This window comes from Podarcis tiliguerta, assembly GCF_965153285.1.
Source record: "Podarcis tiliguerta genome assembly, chromosome: 8".
NCBI classification, from domain to species: Eukaryota; Metazoa; Chordata; class Lepidosauria; order Squamata; family Lacertidae; genus Podarcis; species Podarcis tiliguerta.
Window position 1 is genome coordinate 39,845,822 of NC_139541.1, and position 20,741 is coordinate 39,866,562.

The 20,741-nt window shown below is 41.1% G+C and overlaps 1 protein-coding gene across 3 annotated transcripts in view; it reads right to left on the reverse strand.

Annotated features, from left to right (window-relative positions):
- BANP (BTG3 associated nuclear protein) overlaps positions 1-20,741 on the reverse strand; it is a 145,703-nt gene that overhangs the window by 91,738 nt on the left and 33,224 nt on the right. For all 3 annotated transcript variants that reach the window (XM_083456503.1, XM_083456504.1, XM_083456505.1), the window contains exons 5-7: positions 19,454-19,576; positions 17,436-17,611; positions 1,028-1,267 (exon numbers count right to left, since the gene is read on the reverse strand). In XM_083456503.1, coding sequence (XP_083312629.1) covers positions 1,028-1,267; positions 17,436-17,611; positions 19,454-19,576 — 539 coding nt within the window. The remainder of the gene's footprint in view (positions 1-1,027; positions 1,268-17,435; positions 17,612-19,453; positions 19,577-20,741) is intronic.

Sequence of the window (20,741 nt, forward strand, 5' to 3'; positions counted from 1 at the left end):
AATCTTTTGAAATGATGCATGTGGAAAACAAGAATTAAATGAGCTTGTCCTGTTTGGATCTCTGTTTCTGATCAGCTCAAAACAGAGAATGTATCTGCTTTGACTGCTTTGGCTGCTGTTTCCAATCTGTGGCTATCCTGAATACTTGAGCAACATCTGTGTTTTGAGATGCAGCTATTATTACTACTAGGTTTCATTTTTTTCAATCACCTCCTCCATCAGGAATGTGTGCTACACCTGGGTATGTTCTCTAACTGCAAGCTAAAATGAATTCAGAGTGACACCATGAACCAAAACAGGACTTGTGATGCTGCTACAGGGGAGCCATTGAGTGCATTACAACCCTAATTGGTCCTTGAGGAACTTGCCTTTAAAAGAAGCTAGCAAAACATCTGCCTGGAGGTAAGGGGAAACAAACCAGTTTCCAACATCTGCAAAAATGCAGAGCTGGAATCTGATCATCTGAGGCAGCTGAATCCTTTAAATGTGATTCACTGATTTCAGAAATTACAAAGCAAACCCCCTGCATAGCCACCAACGTCTGATGCTTTCCACAGCAGCAGGTGGGAAACTGATAGGTCATGTATGCCCAGACTGATGAAGTCTTTGGTCTAGACGTCAGCCACGCAATTGCTAACCCAGAGCACACATCACCGCAAGGCAGAGTTGGTCTCAAACTTCCTCCCAGTCAAGTCCGCTACATCTTCCAAACAAATTTCAGTGGGACTGGTGCAGAAATGTCAGAGTGGTTCTGGGAGACAACAGCCATTCTGCACCATCATGACAGGGCTGCTGGCAAAGGTCCTCTGTAAGCCTGGACCGTATGATACTTGGAAAGAACCCACTGAGCAATACAATAATCACACACAAATACACCACACACACAAACAGAAGGAAATAGGAAAACATTCTAATCTATATTTGCTACATATCTAACTTCATCTGTCTCTCTGAACTGTCCAAGAACAAATTGTAAAGTATGTACTAATGGCAGGAGTTCCAAATTCCTAAGGGAACGTATACTTACAACGGATGCCGTAAATCATGAGAGGATCTAGTTGTTTCTTCCCATGCTTCCCCTGCCCTGAAAGGTTGGAGATGGCCTGGATTTCCCGGTGAAAGAGGTAATCAAGCAGCGTCAGCGCCATCTTCTCAGCAGTGCGGCAGTTGGTGCTAATGTGCAGCATGTCTGCTGGTGTGATGGGGCAACGCACCCGCATCTCAGGGTTGATTTCATCTCCCAGCCACGTCCCACTGGGATAATCCTCTAAAAAAATACACATACAGGATATTTTATATCACATTATTAGAGAGTAGCCAGACTTTTGGTATTTCCCATTCCCCCCCCCCCCTAGAATTTTTGGGAAGCTATGATAGCATGTGAACTAATTAATATTTATTATTCTTGTTTCTCGCATTTCTATCCTTCCTTTCCACACAACTGTAGATCCCCAAACTGGGCAACAAGAAGAAAAAACTCCATGTAAAATTATATTTAAAACATTTCTAAAAAAATATTGTGTCCTACAACATATGTAGGGGCACAGGTTCCCCAGCCCTGTGCTACATGAAAGAACCACAGCAAGCTTACATGCTCCCCCTCCCTCTCCTTGCAGTTGCAAGGAGATTAAAAGTTTCTACTTTCACTTTTAAAAGTATTTTCTGTATTGCCTTAACTCAGGGAACCACTTTTTATTATTTATTATTATTATCACCAGTGAGAATAAGACACACGGGGACAGAAGTAAACTTGGTGAATTCTGCATAACACATTAGAAATTGGAACTCCTTGCAGAGTGACATTTTATAAACGTTCTTCAACCAGTTCAATGATTTACAACATGTCTACAATACACTAACATCCCAACTACTGAAAACCACTTTAGAGATAAACAGAAGTCGCTCACTGCTCAGAGCTCTCTACAAAAAACTGATGGAATCTTAGTCAGCAAACGTAGAGATATGAGTCACAACAGTTGTGGGAACAGGACTGTTGACTCAGCAGGAGCTGGGAACAACTTGGAAAATGCAGCACATGAGCAGCAGGAAGTGGCAATTTACTTGATTAATTACTAGCAGGGTTTATTAAAGGAAGTCACTCAACTGGAACCAAAGCTCCCAAATGGAAATGGATTTGCATTTTCTTTCAGACTTACTGAATGGGAGCCTGCATTATTTCCTAAACACGTCATTTACCAAATCGGCAGACCCCAGCACTGAAAATGAATCACCATAGTTCATCTCCCAAGTGCATCTGAAAGCTGAGGTCATCAAAAGGAGCAGAAAGCGTATTTTATTATGTCGGCAAATAATACTTATAAGTGGCAGGGACAGAGGAAGAGGATGGCTTATTCTCAAGCTACAGACACAGCAACTTGGCTTTTATTTCAAGACCATTTTTGCCTTATTTTTCATACAGTCCTGATATTTAATATATAATAAGTAACACAGCTGAAGAAATATGCTTACTTCGTTTGTCACGATTTCGCAAAAGGAGCAGTATACATAGGAAATCTAGTCTTTTTACTCCAACTTTATATTGTCAAGACCAAGATTCAGAAAGAAGGTCCATGGCAGAGCCAAACTCCTAGGACCGTTTTCTCTCCCTGTCCTACAGCTCCTGCTATTATTACTTTCTTCTTTTTCCTGCCACCTCCATACCACACACTGTCCAATGCCTACTTAATATATTTGACTGCAGTTGACTGCAATAAATTGATGATGAGAAAAGGTTGCTCAAAACGCTCAAGGGACTGGAGGTTCTCCTTGCAATGAATGGCTGAAGTATTTAGGGGTCTTTCCCCCTAAAGTTTGTATAGGGGGTGAGGGGAGATGATTAAGAGACATGATCATGTTTTTTGCAAAGTAATGCATGATGTGAGGAAAGAGTATCAAAGTTCTTCTCCCCCTCTTTAAAAATACAGTACTAAATTTAGAGTCACCCAATTAAATTAACTGGCAGTAGTAAATTCAGGACAGAGGAAAGTATTTCTTCAAGCTACAGAACTATCTTATGTGATTCAGTGCCAACAGATATGGTGGGCTGCCAATGGCTTTAAATGGGGTTCAGATAAATTTAAGGAAGCAGAGAGGTCTATCTATAGGTAACAGACCTGACAGCTAAAATGGAACCTCCCCCTACCCCCCCCCCCCATCCCAGCTTACAGGTAGTTTCCCTCTAAATATCAGCTGCTGGCGGTAGCGGGAGGCAAACAGGAGCAGGGAGAAAAACAGCCTTCATCTGGCTGGACATAGGCAGACCACCCCATAAACACCAAGACACAAATTCCTGTTTTTCATGCCGATCCTATTTGAAAGCTCTAAGCCATGCAGAGTTCAGATGGAGGAGCCTTTTCCAGGCTGAATGCACATGCATGACCCCTAAAAAGCACGATCTTTATTTCCTGCCATTGGCTCAAGTTAAATGGCCTGCATTCTGTTAGATAGCATGCCAGGAAGAAAGCAATAAACGTCTAGCCCAAGAGGCAGGCCTGATGCTCAGGATCATTTGTCTAACACCTCATCAAAGGGATAATGACGTAACTATCAGTAGATCCAAGTTTAACACAGGTGAACTGTGATAACATGAAATGCTAAACAGCTTTTGAAGTCTTCCACTAGATTTTTTTGCAGGATTTTTTTTTGGGGGGGGGGTTTAAAGAAAGAAAGCATCCCTCCCTCCCCACCCCCAATACCTTTGGGAGCCAATATTTGGAGTATGTTGGACAGGGGTGCTGGGATCAAATCTCTTAATCTCATCTCTCCATCTAGATAACTAGAATATTAACAACTAATCTTGAAGGGTTGTTGTGAAGAATTAAAAAAAATTCAGCCAGCCACTGATTTCAGTGGAAGAGAGTTACATCTGCTAATGTTCTTCAAACCATTATAAAAACCATTACCAATCACTGGTGTTTCAGGCTAAGGTAAAGGGTAAAGGGACTCCTGACCATCAGGTCCAGTCGTGACCAACTCTGGGGTTGCGGCGCTCATCTCACTTTATTGGCCGAGGGAGCCAGCGTACAGCTTCCGGGTCATTTGGCCAGCATGACTAAGCTGCTTCTGGCGAACCAGAGCAGCGCACGGAAACGCCATTTACCTTCCCACTGAAGCGGTACCTATTCATCTACTTGCACTTTGATGTGCTTTCGAACTGCTAGGTATGCAGGAGCTGGGACCGAGAAATGGGAGCTCACCCCGTTGCGGGGATTCGAACCGCCAACCTTCTGATCGGCAAGTCCTAGGCTCTGTGGTTTAACCCACAGCGCCACCCGCGTCCCTTGGTGTTTCAGGCTAGGAGAGTGCTATCTACACCACTGGTTTTTTGCTTCCCCCTCCCCCCAGCCCAAGCCAGAAATGACCAGAACTGAAACTTCTAGCTCAGTCAAGGAATCCCCAGACCACTTGGACTGGTCACAGAGGTGGAGGTGGCTTCCACTGGCTTCTTTTGCCTACCTTCTCCCTAGAGGAAAGCATAATAGTTAGACCAGTTTAAATCCTGTGTGCATTTGCAGTGTAGTTTTAACTGCAATAATATACTATTACTGTCACTACTTCTTTGCTACTTTATCCTGAAACTTTCAATAGCCTCTCTTGGCTCAGTTAAAACAAGATTGGCTGAACATGTCACACTCTTTAATTTTCCCACGTCAAGAAAGCTGCATTTGAAATGAAGTCTTTTCTGACAGCAGACAGGGCTTCAGTGCTGGAAAATGCCTAGAGTTAAAATAGTGCAGCCTGACATAAAAGTGGTTTTCTTTTTTCCAGCCCTCAGTTACTTCTATGAGAACTTGCCGCTCAAATTATAGGAGAGGAGGGAAGACTTCTTCCCTTTTTGTAAAAGGAACACATTGCTTGATCTCATGAAAAGCATGAGATAGATGGAGCATTCCAGCAGGCTCTACTATCTTTAAAGCATTTAGCTAAAGAGGGAGGAAAGTACCCATCAATCATCATTTTAATGCTTGCCTATGCCACACACCCCCCCCACGCGTGCACACAGGTTCCACTCAATCTCAATCCTGGGTCAAATGTTTTATTTCTGACCCTGTTCTACTGCACAAAGAGGAAAATCATTTGCTTCACAAAACCGATCCTTCCAAGAGGAATTAAGTTTACTGCGCTCTCACTTACAAGTCAGGTGGCTACCTGCTGCGACGCATGTCTGCAAAGGTGGGAGGAATGGGGGTAGTCAAAGAAACATTTGTTGCTGTGGAAAGAAACCATCAGGGATAACCTAAATTCTGGATAGATACAAGGCTTGCATCACCAAAAAACAGCCTTTTAAGAAGGCTTTTCCTACATCTGCATGTGCACATTTTCTCCTCTCCTAAGGAGATTGTTGACCTGGCCTTGCTACTCGCTTTAATCCACCAGGAAACATTCCCTTAATTTGTCTGACATATGAACATCACCAAGATCTAGAAGGAAAATTCCAGAGCTGTTTTCTCACTTGAGGTGCCATCAATCAACTCTTTAAAACAAAGGGAAAGCCAACTAAACACTTGCCCATGTAAATATTTAGAAAATTAACTGGTTCCATTTGTCAAAACAGTTTTTATTTATTTGATGAACCAAAGCTGGGTGCAAGTCTGGCAGTCAAGCTGGTAGTTGCACCAGAAAGGCAGAACACAGAAATAATCTTAAACAAAACACTAAAAATATAACACCACACAATTAAATAATCTCTTGGTAAAATTGTAGATCCTTTTTTAAATGTAACATAAACTGCCATCAGCCATTCTTTTTTCCAATGAGAAAGTTGAAAACATTGAATATTGTTTGAGAGAACCGATCATTAAGGATGTCTATCCTGCCAACCTAGCAGTTTGAAAGCACGTGCAAGTAGATAAATAGGTACCGCTCCGGCGGGAAGGTAAACGGCATTTCTGTGCGCTGCTCTGGTTCGCCAGAAGCGGCTTAGTCATGCTGGCCACATGACCCGGAAGCTGTAAGCCGGCTCCCTCGGCCAATAAAGCGAGATGAGCACCGCAACTCCAGAGTCGGCCATGACTGGACCTAATGGTCAGGGGTCCCTTTACCTTTACCTTTTAACCTTAGACCAGCAAAACCTAAACTGAAAGAGTTAATGGATATTTTCAGCGAAGATTGCCAGTCTAGAATTCCCAAGTCTATAACATAACTCTGCAGATAGAAAGGCATGTAGGTGGGAAGGACAGAGTTAAAAGATATGAAGGGTAGATTTTGAGGCTAGCAGGTTAGCCAAATAAAAGCATGAGTTGGTTTATTTTATTTAACTTATTTTTACCCTGCCTTTTCTACCCTCAAGGATATTAAGTTTAGAACAGCCACTACTAAGCCCCTCACTCTTTCTAGCTTAACCTGCACAGTGATAATCATCCTTTGCACATGCTGCTACTCCAGGTGTTATTAAAAATAAACAAACAGAAAGGAATCCCTCTTTAAAACCATTACCAATTTGTATGTTCCTCTTGATCTGAAAACAAACATAAAGCATTTAAAAACAAAAAGGGAATCTTAAGAGAACAGTTTGGCCGGAAGAATTCAGTTTCTTTGGTTTTATTTGGCTTTTGTATGTCACTGAGGAGTTAAAACAAACGCTGTTCTTATTGCATTCCACAAACCAATGTCAACTAGGATTTAGCTTGAACTTCACTTCTGAGACACAAGAATTTGGGATGGAGTCGAAGGGGGAGGGGAGCAAGAGACAGCCAAAATGCCAATATTTAAGAAATCAGGAGAGGATGCTTTTTTCTGATGTAGCAGAAGTCACAATACTACAGGAATACAAAGCGCTCATGATTTTGAATTTGTATGAACAGATCACACACAAAGCCTGCCTTTGTCACACAGGATTATTTCAGGTTGACACCGATCATGATATTTGTGCCAAACCTTTTACACATGCGCAAAATAAAGAATGCTTTACAAAGTACTTTACCCCCAAAAAAACCCCAGCTTATTTTGTTCTCAGAAGCTCTTTTCCAGTATGTTTCACTCTGAAAACCTTTTAAAGCACATAGAACTAAAAGTTAAACTCCCTATGGTTTTTCCTGAGCGGCTAAACTACATTAATAGTGCTGATTTTCAAAAATAAAACAGCACCTTCACTTTATTCATGCACACACATTTTTAGTGCAGTGCCTCATGAGCAAACATTTTTAGTTCAATATCATCTTTCTTTGAAATGTAATAGTCCTTTCAGCTTCTTCTTCTTTTAAATCTGTTTAGACTTTTTAAAAACTCCATTTTAATCAAGCATAATAGAACTAACAGAGATATGTTTTTCTTTGGGACACTCGTGTGGTATAAACAGGATAGGTCGTGCTGATTTTTATCCCTTATATACAAGGGAACAAGAAGTCCATTTATTGTCACTGAAATAGATTCTGAAAAAAGGCATGATGGACTCTAACCTTTTTAGGAGCATCAAATTCAGCACTACTGTTTCATGAAATTTTACACTGCAGCCAAAACACTTCAGTGGATATGGCAAAAATATGTAGATGTATACATACATATATAAATACACACAGAGAGGTAAGACCAACAGATACTGGATCCTCATTCATCAAGGATGGGGGAGGTATCAAAATTATTTCCACAAAACAAAGAAAGCTGGTACTGACAAAGAAAGCACAACCCAATAGCAATCCAGATGCAGTGCTTCTTTTAGTTTTCTTCATTTAACTTCTTTATGTTTCTCATTTCCTAATTTGTATTAACAGCCAGACATTGCAGTATGTTTAAGGGGGCAGAGCGGCAGACCACGGGCATAGACAGTATTTTTGTTAGAGGGGCAGAACCTCAGCTTGCTATGTATTTTTATTGATTTTTCTTCATGGGGGGGGGCAGCTGCCCCTCCCTGCCCCCCCCCCAGCTACACCCATGGGGCATACATTTGCTCACATACATTCTGGGCCTGTAAATGCTACAGCAGCACAGGCTCCCTCTGTCTCTGAAATCAATATCCCAGATTGTTTGGGTGTGTTGACCCTCCCATAAGCAGCAGTCACTCCTCACTACTTATGCATTAGGAATGATGGAACCGATAATGCATCGCACATAGGAAAGCACAACTCTCTTTGTCTATCAAACTCCAAGTCCTAGTTTAACTGCACACATTCTGTTCTATAAAACAATCTTAACCAACATGTTGTTTCCTGTGCTATAACTGATTTGCTGATTGGCTTGTGCTGGAACTCAGGTACACCTGATGTTTCTACCAAGGTTCAGACGCTTGCGCTAGCACTGGCAAGAAGAGTCAGTGCAGTTCCTCAGTGTGCAGATTATCCTCTTTGCCTGCATACTGCCCTTCATAAAGTTTTAAATCAAGACCTGCAAATAAAAGGCAGAAAGCATGCTAAATACTCGCCAAAATGTTAACAATAAGTAGTTGAAATATCTTGGGATAGACAAGAAGTCAACTGTACACATATCCCAACATCCTAAACATTTTATCAAACAGGTTGATAGAACTCATTTTAAGAGTCAACACTGAAGAGTAAGTGGGAGAGAAATGTCACAATGCTTATTAAGGTAATAAAAAAGTTTAAGCAATATGACATTTGGCACAAAGAAATCCAGCAGCATACGGCTACGGTCTATTTCCCCAGGATTCATATCCAAAGACTTGAACTGGCCATTAACAAATCCCTATTATTCATCAGCTGCTGCCTTGTAACCAGAACCCCAAGGCTGTTGATTGCCAAACCCCCAACACAACAAAGTTCCACACAGGAAGGCTTTGTAGCAACGAGTATCTCTGGTGCTAGGCAAACCATTGGGCTGTGACAAATATGGGGGTTCCACAGTTGCCTTCTTAATTGGAGATAGACTCTAACAGGTGCTACAAACTTGGGAGAGCAGATGAATCAAGGCACTAGCATGGAACAGACCTGTAGCTAGGTCCGGAGAAACTGATGCAGATGAGATGCTGCCAGACGTAAGACCATGGAGACTCCTCAACAAAAAGTGCTGCCTATTCATTATGGGCTTGCAGGTCAGCCAAGTGTTGCCATTTTGAGTACAGTCTATGAACCTTTTCCAACAGTTTTCTCCCACTGATGTCATCCATATAACTTGAAGCCGGGATGATATAAACACTACCTAGTCAGCCCAGTTTGTATGCTGAGAGCACTGAAACATGGGACTCTTCCTCAGACTGGAAGCTCACCAAAATACCTGTGACAGGGGAAAACAGGTGCTTTAAGAGCAGAAAGGCAATTCGGAGAGAACCCCTCCACCAAAATAATTTCTCGATGGAGAATCTAAACAAGCGAGATATTCCCAAGCTTTCCCCTGACACAGTGACCAAAATTATTTTCATTGCAGTAAAATCCAGCTCTCTTCTCATGATGCATCTTTCCCCTGTAAGGTGTTGACTGGTACACCGGGAAATGGAAAAACTTATCAGGAGAATAATGGCATGAAAACAAACTGCATGAAAGTAGCTCTAGCCCTGGGTGTGGCTCTAAGCACTTGACACTCTCACTCTCTCTCTGAAGGCCATTGGTAAGAAAACCTTGAAAACATATTTCTGTTGGATTGCCTCATCTAATCTGTGTACTTTATGCATAATTATCTTGATTGGTACTGTCGTCAATGTATACATGCTTAAAAACATAACAACAGCCCTGCATCCTTCTTCCTAGTGGGTGCCTCAGGGAATCAGGGCATGAAGGCAATAGTTCTCCTTGGTTTAATGTTCCTAGTAACAGGTATTCAGTGGCAAACTAATCTGAAGGTTCAAGATGAAAGACAGCCTAGCTGTAAACAAATCTGGGACTGCTAGATTCATTTAACACATATCCTGTCAGATATAAGAGTAACTCCATATCTGAACAAAACTAAGGGTTGCCCATCTCAGCCACTTGTTCAACTTTAAATTCCTGGCCCCAGCAAAACTACTACTATTTGTGAAAGAATTAACTTCGAAGTCTCATTCTTCAGTTAACTTGCCCAAATGCTCATCCCAAACGCAGCACATACAGGCCTTTCCGTGATTTCCAACCAAGCACTGGTTCCAAGTTCTACTGTAACACTGGCTGCTCGTCTGTTCAATGTATTATCTTTGGCCAAGACAAATGGATTGCTGGTGACTTAATTGTTTTTTTCCTTACATTGTAGAGAAGATTTATGAAACTGACAAACTCTTCAAAAATGATCAAGAAAACAAATCCAAGGAAAATGATCTCAACCTTAGGAAACTGGGAACGCAAATTATTTTGGCAAAACAATATCACCCAAAGGGTTCTAAACATATGGAATGAGTTACCACCAAAGGTCCACTGGAAGAAGCACCATGGCACTCTTGGGACCATGGAATTCATTTGCAGTAAACATCGTGAGGACATGTGGGGATAAGAAGGTCCAAAAAAACCACAAGTGCGCCCAGGGATCCACTCACAAGATTCACTTCCTATGTTCCCCTGATGCCTATAAAAGTTTCACCTGACAGAAAATGAAATAGAACACAGCTGGGGATGGGGGGGGGGAGAGATTGAATTCAATGCAAATGCAAACATGAGGCAAGTAAAACCGATTTCAGTTTTATAAAGAAATAGAGTTTTCCCCAAACAAACCATTTTACTAACTCACTAACTATAAGGAGATTCACCTGAAGATAAAGTGTTATGCTTCCACCCAACAATTGCATCCAAGGAAAATGAAGTGTGAGGTAAGTAATTCTCAGATAACAAAGCTTTCAACTGTTGTTCAGTTGCAACAGGCTTCTGTTTGGCAGTGCTTTTTACCTCTATCAAAAACACAAGGAAGTTTCCTGCCGGCTGGAGTTTCAACCATACTATTCATTTAGACAAGAGTAGTGATAATGAAGACTTTTAGAATTATTGTCTTGTAGCCCAGTCACTCTGTAGTGGGCACTCTGGGAAAAGAATTCAAGATTAGCAGTTAACAGGAAGAAATTCCAATGCAATCCCATGAGAGGCAAGAGAGGGTCTCTCCATCAGGACAAACATAATACATCCATCCCAACATGTGCACACAACAGCAGAAAAGGTCAGGGACCAACTCCCCACCTTCTGCTTCACAAAGTCTTCCACCAATCCACCTTATTCTCTATCCTTCCCATTATCTATCAATGCAGGAGTGCCAGTGTTCAGAGCTTAAATAGAATGGAAACTTGAGGGAATTTGTTTTTTTAAGGAGCGCAGAAAACTGGTATAGCTCTGCTCAGAAGAGCAGCCTGTAACTATCAATTTCAGGAATGTACTAGTCTCCCATTCACTGCACTGCTGCTCCAGGGTACTCAATATAGCAGCTGTAAAATGAACACAAATCACACAAGAATCACCAAATCGTTCCCCATTTCCTAGCAAACTGAAGTCTCAAATCATGTTTGTGTGAACAATATTGGGTAGTTTTGTTCAGCTTACTGAGTTGATTCCTTATTTCTACTATTGTCTGCTATTACTATGCTATTGTCTTCCCAGTTCCGGAGATCTCAGTCTCATTCTTTGCTGTATTAGCATTAAAATGTAAAAGCCACCATTACTGAGAAGGGAGATTTTCTCTCTTTGCAACTGAGGAATTATTTCAAATATATTAAAATTCTCCACAGATGGGCTGCTAAATTGCACAACTCTGCTTTCAAGAACGCATACTTATATAATGGTTAGGTTTGTCATCTGCATGTCTGGAATCAATCAGAAAGTCCAACTGCAGTGTTTAATTAGCTGAACAATGGTCACCAAGTCTGTTTCTACAAACACTAATAACTTTCCCTATTTGGCTAATATTTTTCATTTGTTTCAATTGTTTTAAAAAATATTAGATCAATCAGCATTTGCTTATTTTTATAAATGAAACTACATCTTAAAACTGTGATGCTCATCACAATCTGATTTCTTCATCATGCAGCAAACTCTCTAAAGTATAAAAGAAGTTATCTGCAGTCGCTCAACACAGACCATATTCCGAAGGCTACTAGGAATGCTTATGAGCAGACTGGCCAGAGCACCTGCTGTTTGAATATCCCAGCTTGCAGGCAGCTAGACATTTAATGTAATTGGATAAGACTGAGAGCTATTTGCCTATTGGGGCTGCGCCGGTATCTCAAAGGCCATATAACCCTGTCCAGCAGCTCAATCTCAAAAGCTAAATAACCCCCAGCCAGGATGGATTACAGTAGACCATACTCCAATTCCAGCTCCCAAACTAGGCTGCCATGAAGTTGCAAGACCACTGCCATGGCTGTTCCCACCATCACCATGGAAAATGGTACAACAGGAAGTTGATCTGAGCTGTTGCCAATCTCCAACATACAATATATCAGGGTTGCAACCAATGTTAGTTCTACTTAGAGTAGACTCCATGAAATTAATGGACTAACCTTGGCCCATTAATTTCAATAGATCTACTCTGAGTAGACCAGCCAACAGGTCTTGAGGTCACACGGATGAACTAGCTTCCAAAGCCAACATTACACATCCCCTTAATTCTACCACCCCTCTTTTCAAATGTCTGCAATCACAATCACAAAATCCATACTGGTTTTTAAAAACGTAATATTCATTGTGGCCAACAGGAAGAAAAATATCCCCATGCTCTGTCTTGAACTTTAATTTCTCTAGAGTAAAGAAAAATGTTCTCTGGCTGAAAAGAGGCAAAACAAAAATGGGTTTGTTTGAATGTTTATTCTGTTTTCATCCACCAAAACGTTTGAGAAGCTCAGCCTCTGTCCACATAGATATATGCTGGAATGGCAAAATGCTTTGTTTAAATATTTGACAGGTTATGCTATAACTTGCAAGAATTATTTTTAAAAAGCAAATATTTATATAAACTAAGAATGTCTATATAATCAAAGAATGAGCAGTTTCCAAAAGACAACCAAAGCAGATGGGAGCCTACCATGCACATGGAAATAGTTGAATAATTTGTCAAGTTTCTACAAACTGTTCTTCAGAGCATAAGGGATAGCTTTGAAAGAATACTTAATGGTTAATTTGGAAAATATTCTAACCATTACATTGCCACTTACTTAAAAACACTTCAGGGGAGAAGATGTGAATATTACATTGGTGGCTTTCTGCCACGGAAATGCAAGCACAGGTACAAGTTTCCAGCTTGGCCCCAACACATCCAAGAGGTGATGGGTTCAGAGTGGCTTCTTAAATGATTGTTCATATAGAACAATCAGGGTGCATGGTGGTTTATAGAGAAATGACAAGAAGTCAGGCCTCTATCCTGAAGAGGTTGCAATCTAAAATTCAACATTCTCCACAATCCTTTTTATGCATCATGCACAAATGGAGGCTTGTAAATTTGGGAATTCACCAAATCTTCAGTAACAGCCAGAAGAAATGCACAAAATTTTAAGTTGTCCAGACATTTTGCCAAGAGGGATAAAAAGTGGGGGTCTTTTTATTTGTTTCTTAGGCTGCAATTTTGTAGACACTTACCTGGGAGTGAACCCCAGTGAATTTAGTAGAATTCACTTCTCAAGAGACATATATATCATTTTCTCTTTGTGTGTATTAATATTAAAATTAGAAAACCCGGAGCCCTCATTGGAAAATCTTCTTGAGGTAAGTGATAAACGTATTAAATACATAAAATAAGAATAAATTTAAAGGTGAAGGTTGCAATAGAAACATATAAACCAGTGGTTTTCAACCAGCGTGCCGTGGCACCCTGGGGTGGCTTGAATGATGGTCAAGGGTGCCGTGGGCAACACTGGCCTCCTTCCCTTCCTTTTGTTGGGCCATTAAGGCTGTGGGCATCTTCTTCCCAGGCCCCTGTGTGGCGGCATGATGAGGCACCTCTTTTTGAGGTGGGGGGACTGCCAAGGGGAGGGGAGAGGAGGCTGAGGGAACACTCCACAAGGGAGGGTGTTCAAAAAGGGGTGAGGGGCTGCCGCCTCTGCAGGCAAGGGGCGACATAACTGGCCTTTTGAGGCTCGGAGTAGGTTTCTTCACAGGGGTGCCACAGAAAGAATGTAGCTGGTCAAAGAAACAGTGGACTCAAAAAGGTTGAAAACCTCTGATATAAACTATTTTAAGGTACTAAGCTGTATCATGCCTATAAAAATCATAAAAAATAGGTTGATTGGGTTGGTTTACAAACACTTTTAAAGTGACATCATTTTCCAGATTTCAAAGTGGTGAAGAAAATGACCCCTTATCTGTAAAATACCACTAACACATGTGCACGCTCACACACAGACACACAGAGAATGTTTTCAAGTTCACTTGACATAGAGCTCCCCCTGCAGTATAAAATAATGCTATAGAACTGTTGGTTTTAAAAGCACTGCTTTGTACTGATTAGTAAGAAAAAAAATACTCTCATCTGCTTCTAGCACCCCAGTTAAGTGTTACTCTGCTTTTTAATAAGTAGTTGTTAACTGATATAGACCCCAAAAAATAAGCAGGGCATTTGATGAGTTCAGTATAAGCAATCCAAGGCTAGTAAATGACTTTACCTGTTTCATCTTCTTAAAACCAATCTGAAACCTTGTTTCAGAAATCAACTGAAATGCACATGATTCCTTTGACGTGACAGATTGTGCTCCGTACTCTGTGTCCCTACATGTTTATTTGGACCACAACATCTTCCTATTCATTAACAAAGAAATGAAAATTTTGTGACCAAATCAGAACTTTCTTCAGCCATTTTAGCCTTAACACTTCCTTGCATATCCTGGTGCATTTTGCAAATAGCTATCCCAAATTTAAAAGCAACTTATGATGCAACACTGGAGGCCACATGGGGGGGTGGGAGAGAGAGAGAGAGCGTGCTAGCCATACTTTTCCCTTTATCTCCAATGCTGAGGCAGAAGTGGTGTGGCTTTTATAGCCTAAAACCATACTACCAACACACAAGAGGGCGATATCAGCAGGTTTGGGGAAATCCAGAAGTTTGCATAGGTATACAAAAATATCTGGGGAGGGGGACCTAGACGAGAGAGACCCCTAATACAATGAGGACTGAGCATGTTCCATGGGACCAGAAAGCTGTCTGGCTGCTGGCAAAGGGAAATCAGGAAACCAGGCAGGAGGGAGAATGAAATCTTGTATATTGAATGAGGAAACTGAATAGGCCCAACCTACACTTCTCTGCAACCATTTGTTCAGTTTGGTCAGGGTCAGTCCCAGTTTTCCTTCTGAATGATGGGTCTGTTGTAGTGTTTCTCTCACATTTCTGTCATGATAGACACGGTAAACTACACGGCAAATTATGTGTGTTAAGCTATGCCCAGTAATTTGACATGCAGTGAGTTTATCTTCTGAGTCTTCTCTACAGCTGAGCAAAGTCACCTCTAGACTTTTAAGGCAAGAGACACAAGGGTGGGGCCTGGAGGGCAATTCCTATAACTAATCTTTATTCTCAAAGTGTTCATAAATCTTGGTGCGAGCTTTACTGAATGGATGTCCCAAAGGCGGTTTCACCAGCATTTATATATACAAGATTCCTATTAAAAGTCCAACATCTGTCTGCATGAAAATCTGTGCCAAAGAATCATGTTGAAAAGGTCAGACTGCTACAACCTCTTTTTACTCCATTAGAAATTGCTTCCCTTAAATAAACAGCTGAGAGAATTACTCAAAATTATTGCCTTTTCCAATATATACCGCGGGCAGAAAATTTTAACTGTAGTCTACTGCTTAGAAAATTTGACTACAACGTGACAAACATCCCAATTCTCATAAGGAAGTGGGGGAGGAGATCCTGTTCATATTTGAGCTTTTTCAAAAGACATAAAACATTCCACCAATTTTCTTAAGTATTATTTATTCCTGAGTTTTAAAATGTTCCCATGGACTGGAATGAAGAATTTGAATTTTGCTTCTGCAGTTACACCTTCATTATGGGGATGGGGGCACACCACCATTCAGAAACATCTTTAATGACAAATTCTTCACTCCAGTTCATTCACCACCATCCTCCTCTCTGCCACCCACAACACATCTTGCTGCAGTTATTTATCACCACACCTCCTAACTTTAGAATCCCACAAGAGTCACCTTCTGATCATAGTCCTAACAAGATCACCTATGCATCAATCCCTGGCAATCTCTTAATACTTCAAGGGACAAAGCAACTGCATTAAGTGCTAATGACTGGCTGGCTCTCCAGTTACCTGAGATACCTCTGTATCTAGCCCATCTGCCACAACTGTTCTAGGCTGTACCACTCCAGTAAGGGCTCCTCCATACAGAAAATGGGCATGGTAGGAAGAATAGTAAAAGCCTAGTCTTCTTCTCAACATGAGAGTTTTATCCATGAAGGAACACTTTGTGTACGAAGAAGGAACACTATCATGGAAGGCCCCCTCCCCAACCCAGACACAGACTGACTGCCTCAAATTACACAAGGCTGCTCCTCTCAGTTGCCATACTCTGTATTGTTTGCCACGTCTATTGATTGCTGCACCTATTTTTCATTTGGAATTATATATGGACTCAATATACAATGCAAAAAAAAAAAAAAAAGGATTATTAGAGACATATTCCAAATGGTTGCATTCCAGCAATGTTGATTTTCAGATATTTGAAGACCAGAACAGAGTTTTGGAAACTAAGAAATTGCTGACAAGGCTATCCTATAAACAATACATTTTTGATGGGAATTTCCTGTTTTTAAAAATATTGTTTAGAGTTGCCAAAGTAACTGTTTACTTTCAGAAGAGTTCCACATTAACAGAAGGGCATAATGAGTTACAGGAGGCAGCATGCTGGTACATTATGTTGCTTCTTAGAGAAATGAAGCTGTTTTCATAGGACTGTGTTTCAACTCTAGGCACAACCACAGAACTAAGTCACAGTTCTGAAAGCCTTATATATTTTTTGAAATCAAGTGTTCTTGATCTGTTAGACTACCAGAATCACTTGAAAAAATTATTCTGTTCTGGATATGTCCCAGGAACACAACGCCTGTTTGGACCAATAAGAGCAAGTAATGAAAAAAAGCTGGATGCTTAAGTCTGACACTGCTTCGTATGCAGTGTTTGTTATAATATCTGCCACTTTAAAAACTACAGAACATAGAGTACGGGTGACATCAAACCCTAGTGGAAGGGGGTGAATTTCCCTGGCATTTTAGGAGCTGCCCATCACCTGCTGCTCGAAGAAAACAAAGCAATACATCCCCCAATTGGCAGTTTAAGAAATAACCAGAGAACGCATCAATACACTTTAGTACTATGCAGTTAACCCAGTGCTCCTTGAACAAAACCAGAGCAAATAGTTCTTTAGATGCTAATGCCATTTGAAAAAGAGCAAGTGGGGACCGCAGGTGTGCTAAATACAAGAGTGCTGCAGACTACAAGCCAAAAATGGGGAGGAAAGGCAACTATAAAGTTTTTTTGAAACAGGAAAACTACTTTGTGCATGCCTCTCCCAGAAAGATTGCACCGTACCAGACTGTTACGGCTCCAACATTCAAATCAACCCTAATTTGGACAAAGAACTTAATTATTATCTGCTTACCTTCAGAATTCAGTGTAATAAGGGTAACATTGTTCCCAATATTCTGGCTTCCTAACTGGCCACTGTTGGAAACCGAGTCACTGGCTTCAGAACCACTCTCCCCATCCTCATTATGGCTGTCTTCATGCCCCGGCACCTTCACAACAATGGTATTCTGCCTCCGTCCAGGAACAGCACTGAGGAAGTGGGAGAAATTCATACAATTTGAGGAAATCATATTTGCACAGCTTTACTGATTTCAGCATGGTGCTACAGAACACTAAGTTTATCAAGTGAGCTTTCTATGTAACAGGAGGACAGCAACATGTATAGGAAAACAAGACTATAGGAAGCTGCCTTATAACAAATCAAATCATTGGTCCATCTGGCTCAAGATTGCCTACCCTGAGTGCCAAAAACTCTCCAGGAATTCAGACAGGGAATCTCTCCCAGCCCTACCTGGAGATGACAGGCATTGAATCTGGACCTTTTGCATGAAAAGCAGGTACGCCTCAATGCCTTCCACATGTGCTGTGTCAGGATGATTTTGGGTATCACATGGCAAGACAAAATTTCAAGCAAAGATAATAGAATCATAGAGTTGGAAGGTCCATGAGTGTCATCTAGTCCAACCCTCTGCAATGCTTGAATCTTCTGCTCAACATGGGGCTCAAACACATGACCCTGAGAGTCTCATGCTCTACCGACAGGCTATCTCCCAAGCCCACATTCCCAGCACATTCACACTTCTGTTTCAGTGACGTCTACACTGGCTTGGTGATGTACACAGAACAGAAGATGACAGGATCCCCAAGGGTGTGCTCTACAGGGAACTGGCTTCAGGCACCAGGCCCACTAGCAACTCTGTGTTACAAAGATGCCTGCAAATGTGACAAGGCAGCTACCAACATCAACCACAACATGTGGGAATCCCTTGCAGACAACTGCAGTGCCTGGAGACAGGTCATGTATCCAAAGGAGTGACCAGAGGAGGAATGACCACCAGAAGGAGCGCAAAGAGAAGAAACACTGCGGTGCATCTGTAGCAGCACATCCCGTATCAGTCTCTACAGCCACGGAAGGCACTGCAACCTTCCAACAGTTTGACTTCACCCCAAAAGGCACACTCCTCCATTGTCTCCTGAGACAGACATATGCCAACAACATACTATATAAAGGAACTCAAAGTATAAACTCTGAATATATTTTATTTTGTTAGATTTCTATCCTGCCTTTCAATCTTGAAGACGACCCAAGGCATATGCAAGTAGATCCTTGTAGCTATTCACTTCAGCTTTCATCCTGCAGGCAATCAGGTGGTCCATTGCCTGACTGGGTGATCCTTGCTCCTTTGCCTGAAGGCTGCAAGTGTTTTTACTGTCCAAGGGCAGAGAGGGAGCAGCTGTGCCAGAGATGAGCTGCTCTGTTGCCTTTGCTGTGCTCTTTTTACTCACTTCCCTTTAGGCAAACCAGAGTCTTAAGCTCAGTCTCACTTTATCTGGGCCATATTAGTTGGTTGTTAATACTGAGCTTATGGTTAGAAAGGTTTGCTGTGGTTGGAATATTACTGTATTTTAATATGCTGGTTTTATTGTACAGGGATATCTGCACTGTTGTAAACAGCTCTGGAATCATTTCATGAAGGAAAGTATAGAAATAATTTAAAAATACATCAATAACATAACATACCACACCATGGTATGTCACATGCATATATTAACTCATCCAGAAGAGCATTTTCTCTGCAATACTGCAAACATAAATACATTCATGTAATGTCCATGGCCCTGAGCACCACAGACAAATAGCAAGCAAATGAACTCCAATACAGGGAGCTAAAATAATTCTAGGGCACTAAGTTGCAAGGATATGTCTCACATGCCTTCCACTCCTTTCAACCTCACAACAATTCACCCTGGAGAGCCTCTGCCGGTTCAGTGTAGACAATATTGAGTCAGGTGGACCAAAGGCTTCACTCAGTATAAGGAAATTTCCTATGTACACTGAGGGAAGAGCACTGCTTAGTTGCAATTACTAACGTGCTAAGGATGTTTTCCAGTGAATCCGCTGGTCTGGTCAATGGCTCTTCCTGTCCTACCATCTTGGCTACAATCGAATTCTGACGATCATTGTTGAGGATTACTGTGGTCTGAGGGACGACACTGTAAAGACAATAAATGTAGAGGAAAGAAGAATAAACAGAATGAAAGTCAAAAGCTCTTCTGCCATTCATTAAGCCACACTTGGTATTTTAATGAGTTCTTCCACGGATGTGTTGGGTTATTCTTTGGTTTCAAGGCTGTTTACTATGTATCAGTTGTTAAAGCATGTAATCCATCATATTTTGATCTCTGTACCATTCCTAGAACTCATAATTCTTTCAAGGGGCTGACTGTTTCTGTGGAATTATGTAATGTTTTCTGACCTCTAGCAAAATTATTCAATTTTTGTTATCAACTCAAAGTTCACAAAAGGGGGGGGGGAGTCTGCTTGATGTTCTCCTTTCTCCTTTTCAGCTCAACACAGGAACTCCAGTTGTGGGACGCTTTAACTAAAAGAAGTAGGAAAAGTTAAGGGGCAGAGAGAAAAATATGAATAAAGCATTTGCAGATTTAGCTTAGGTAACGCTAAAGGATGCACTACACACAGTGTCCAGGAACCTACATGCGCTATTGTACACATGATACTCTTGCACAGTCTTCTCCATTTCATTCCAACAAAAGGGTCAACTCCAACCATGCATCCATTTGCATGCTCAAAGGAAGCCCTTTGGCTTAAAGGGGTCACAACAAAACACCATGCTTATCTGCTCTTTTCATGTTCCCCCAGAACTTTTCAGGTATTCTACAATTTGACTTGTGAGTTTTAAATGACATTCTGAACCTTCTTTGAGACACTTTATTGCCATTCCTTTGGATGTCCAATTCTTTATCACCCACATCCCTCAATTTCAATAAACTCAGAATGCCTGTTTAAAAAGTGTCACTTACCAAGGCTGCAATTTTTAATGAACACTCTGAATAATTAATTGCAGCAATAGAGATAAATGCAATAAAATTAAGCTTCCATTTATGGAGACCTCAGGCTTTTGCTCATTCTGTAGTTTCCTTTGAATAGAAAAATCTTTAAAATGAAAATTGATATAAAATGGGAAAGTCCTTTTTTTAAGAAAAGAACTAATTCATTTTTGTAGACCATTTTAAAGTGTGCCTGATGGCATTTAATTAACTTAAAACAACTTAAAAATGAAAGGAGAAGAAATGCCCTGATATAAGCCATTAGTAATTAATTTAACGAGCACAAAGGGTTATGGGTCCTCTGCACTGC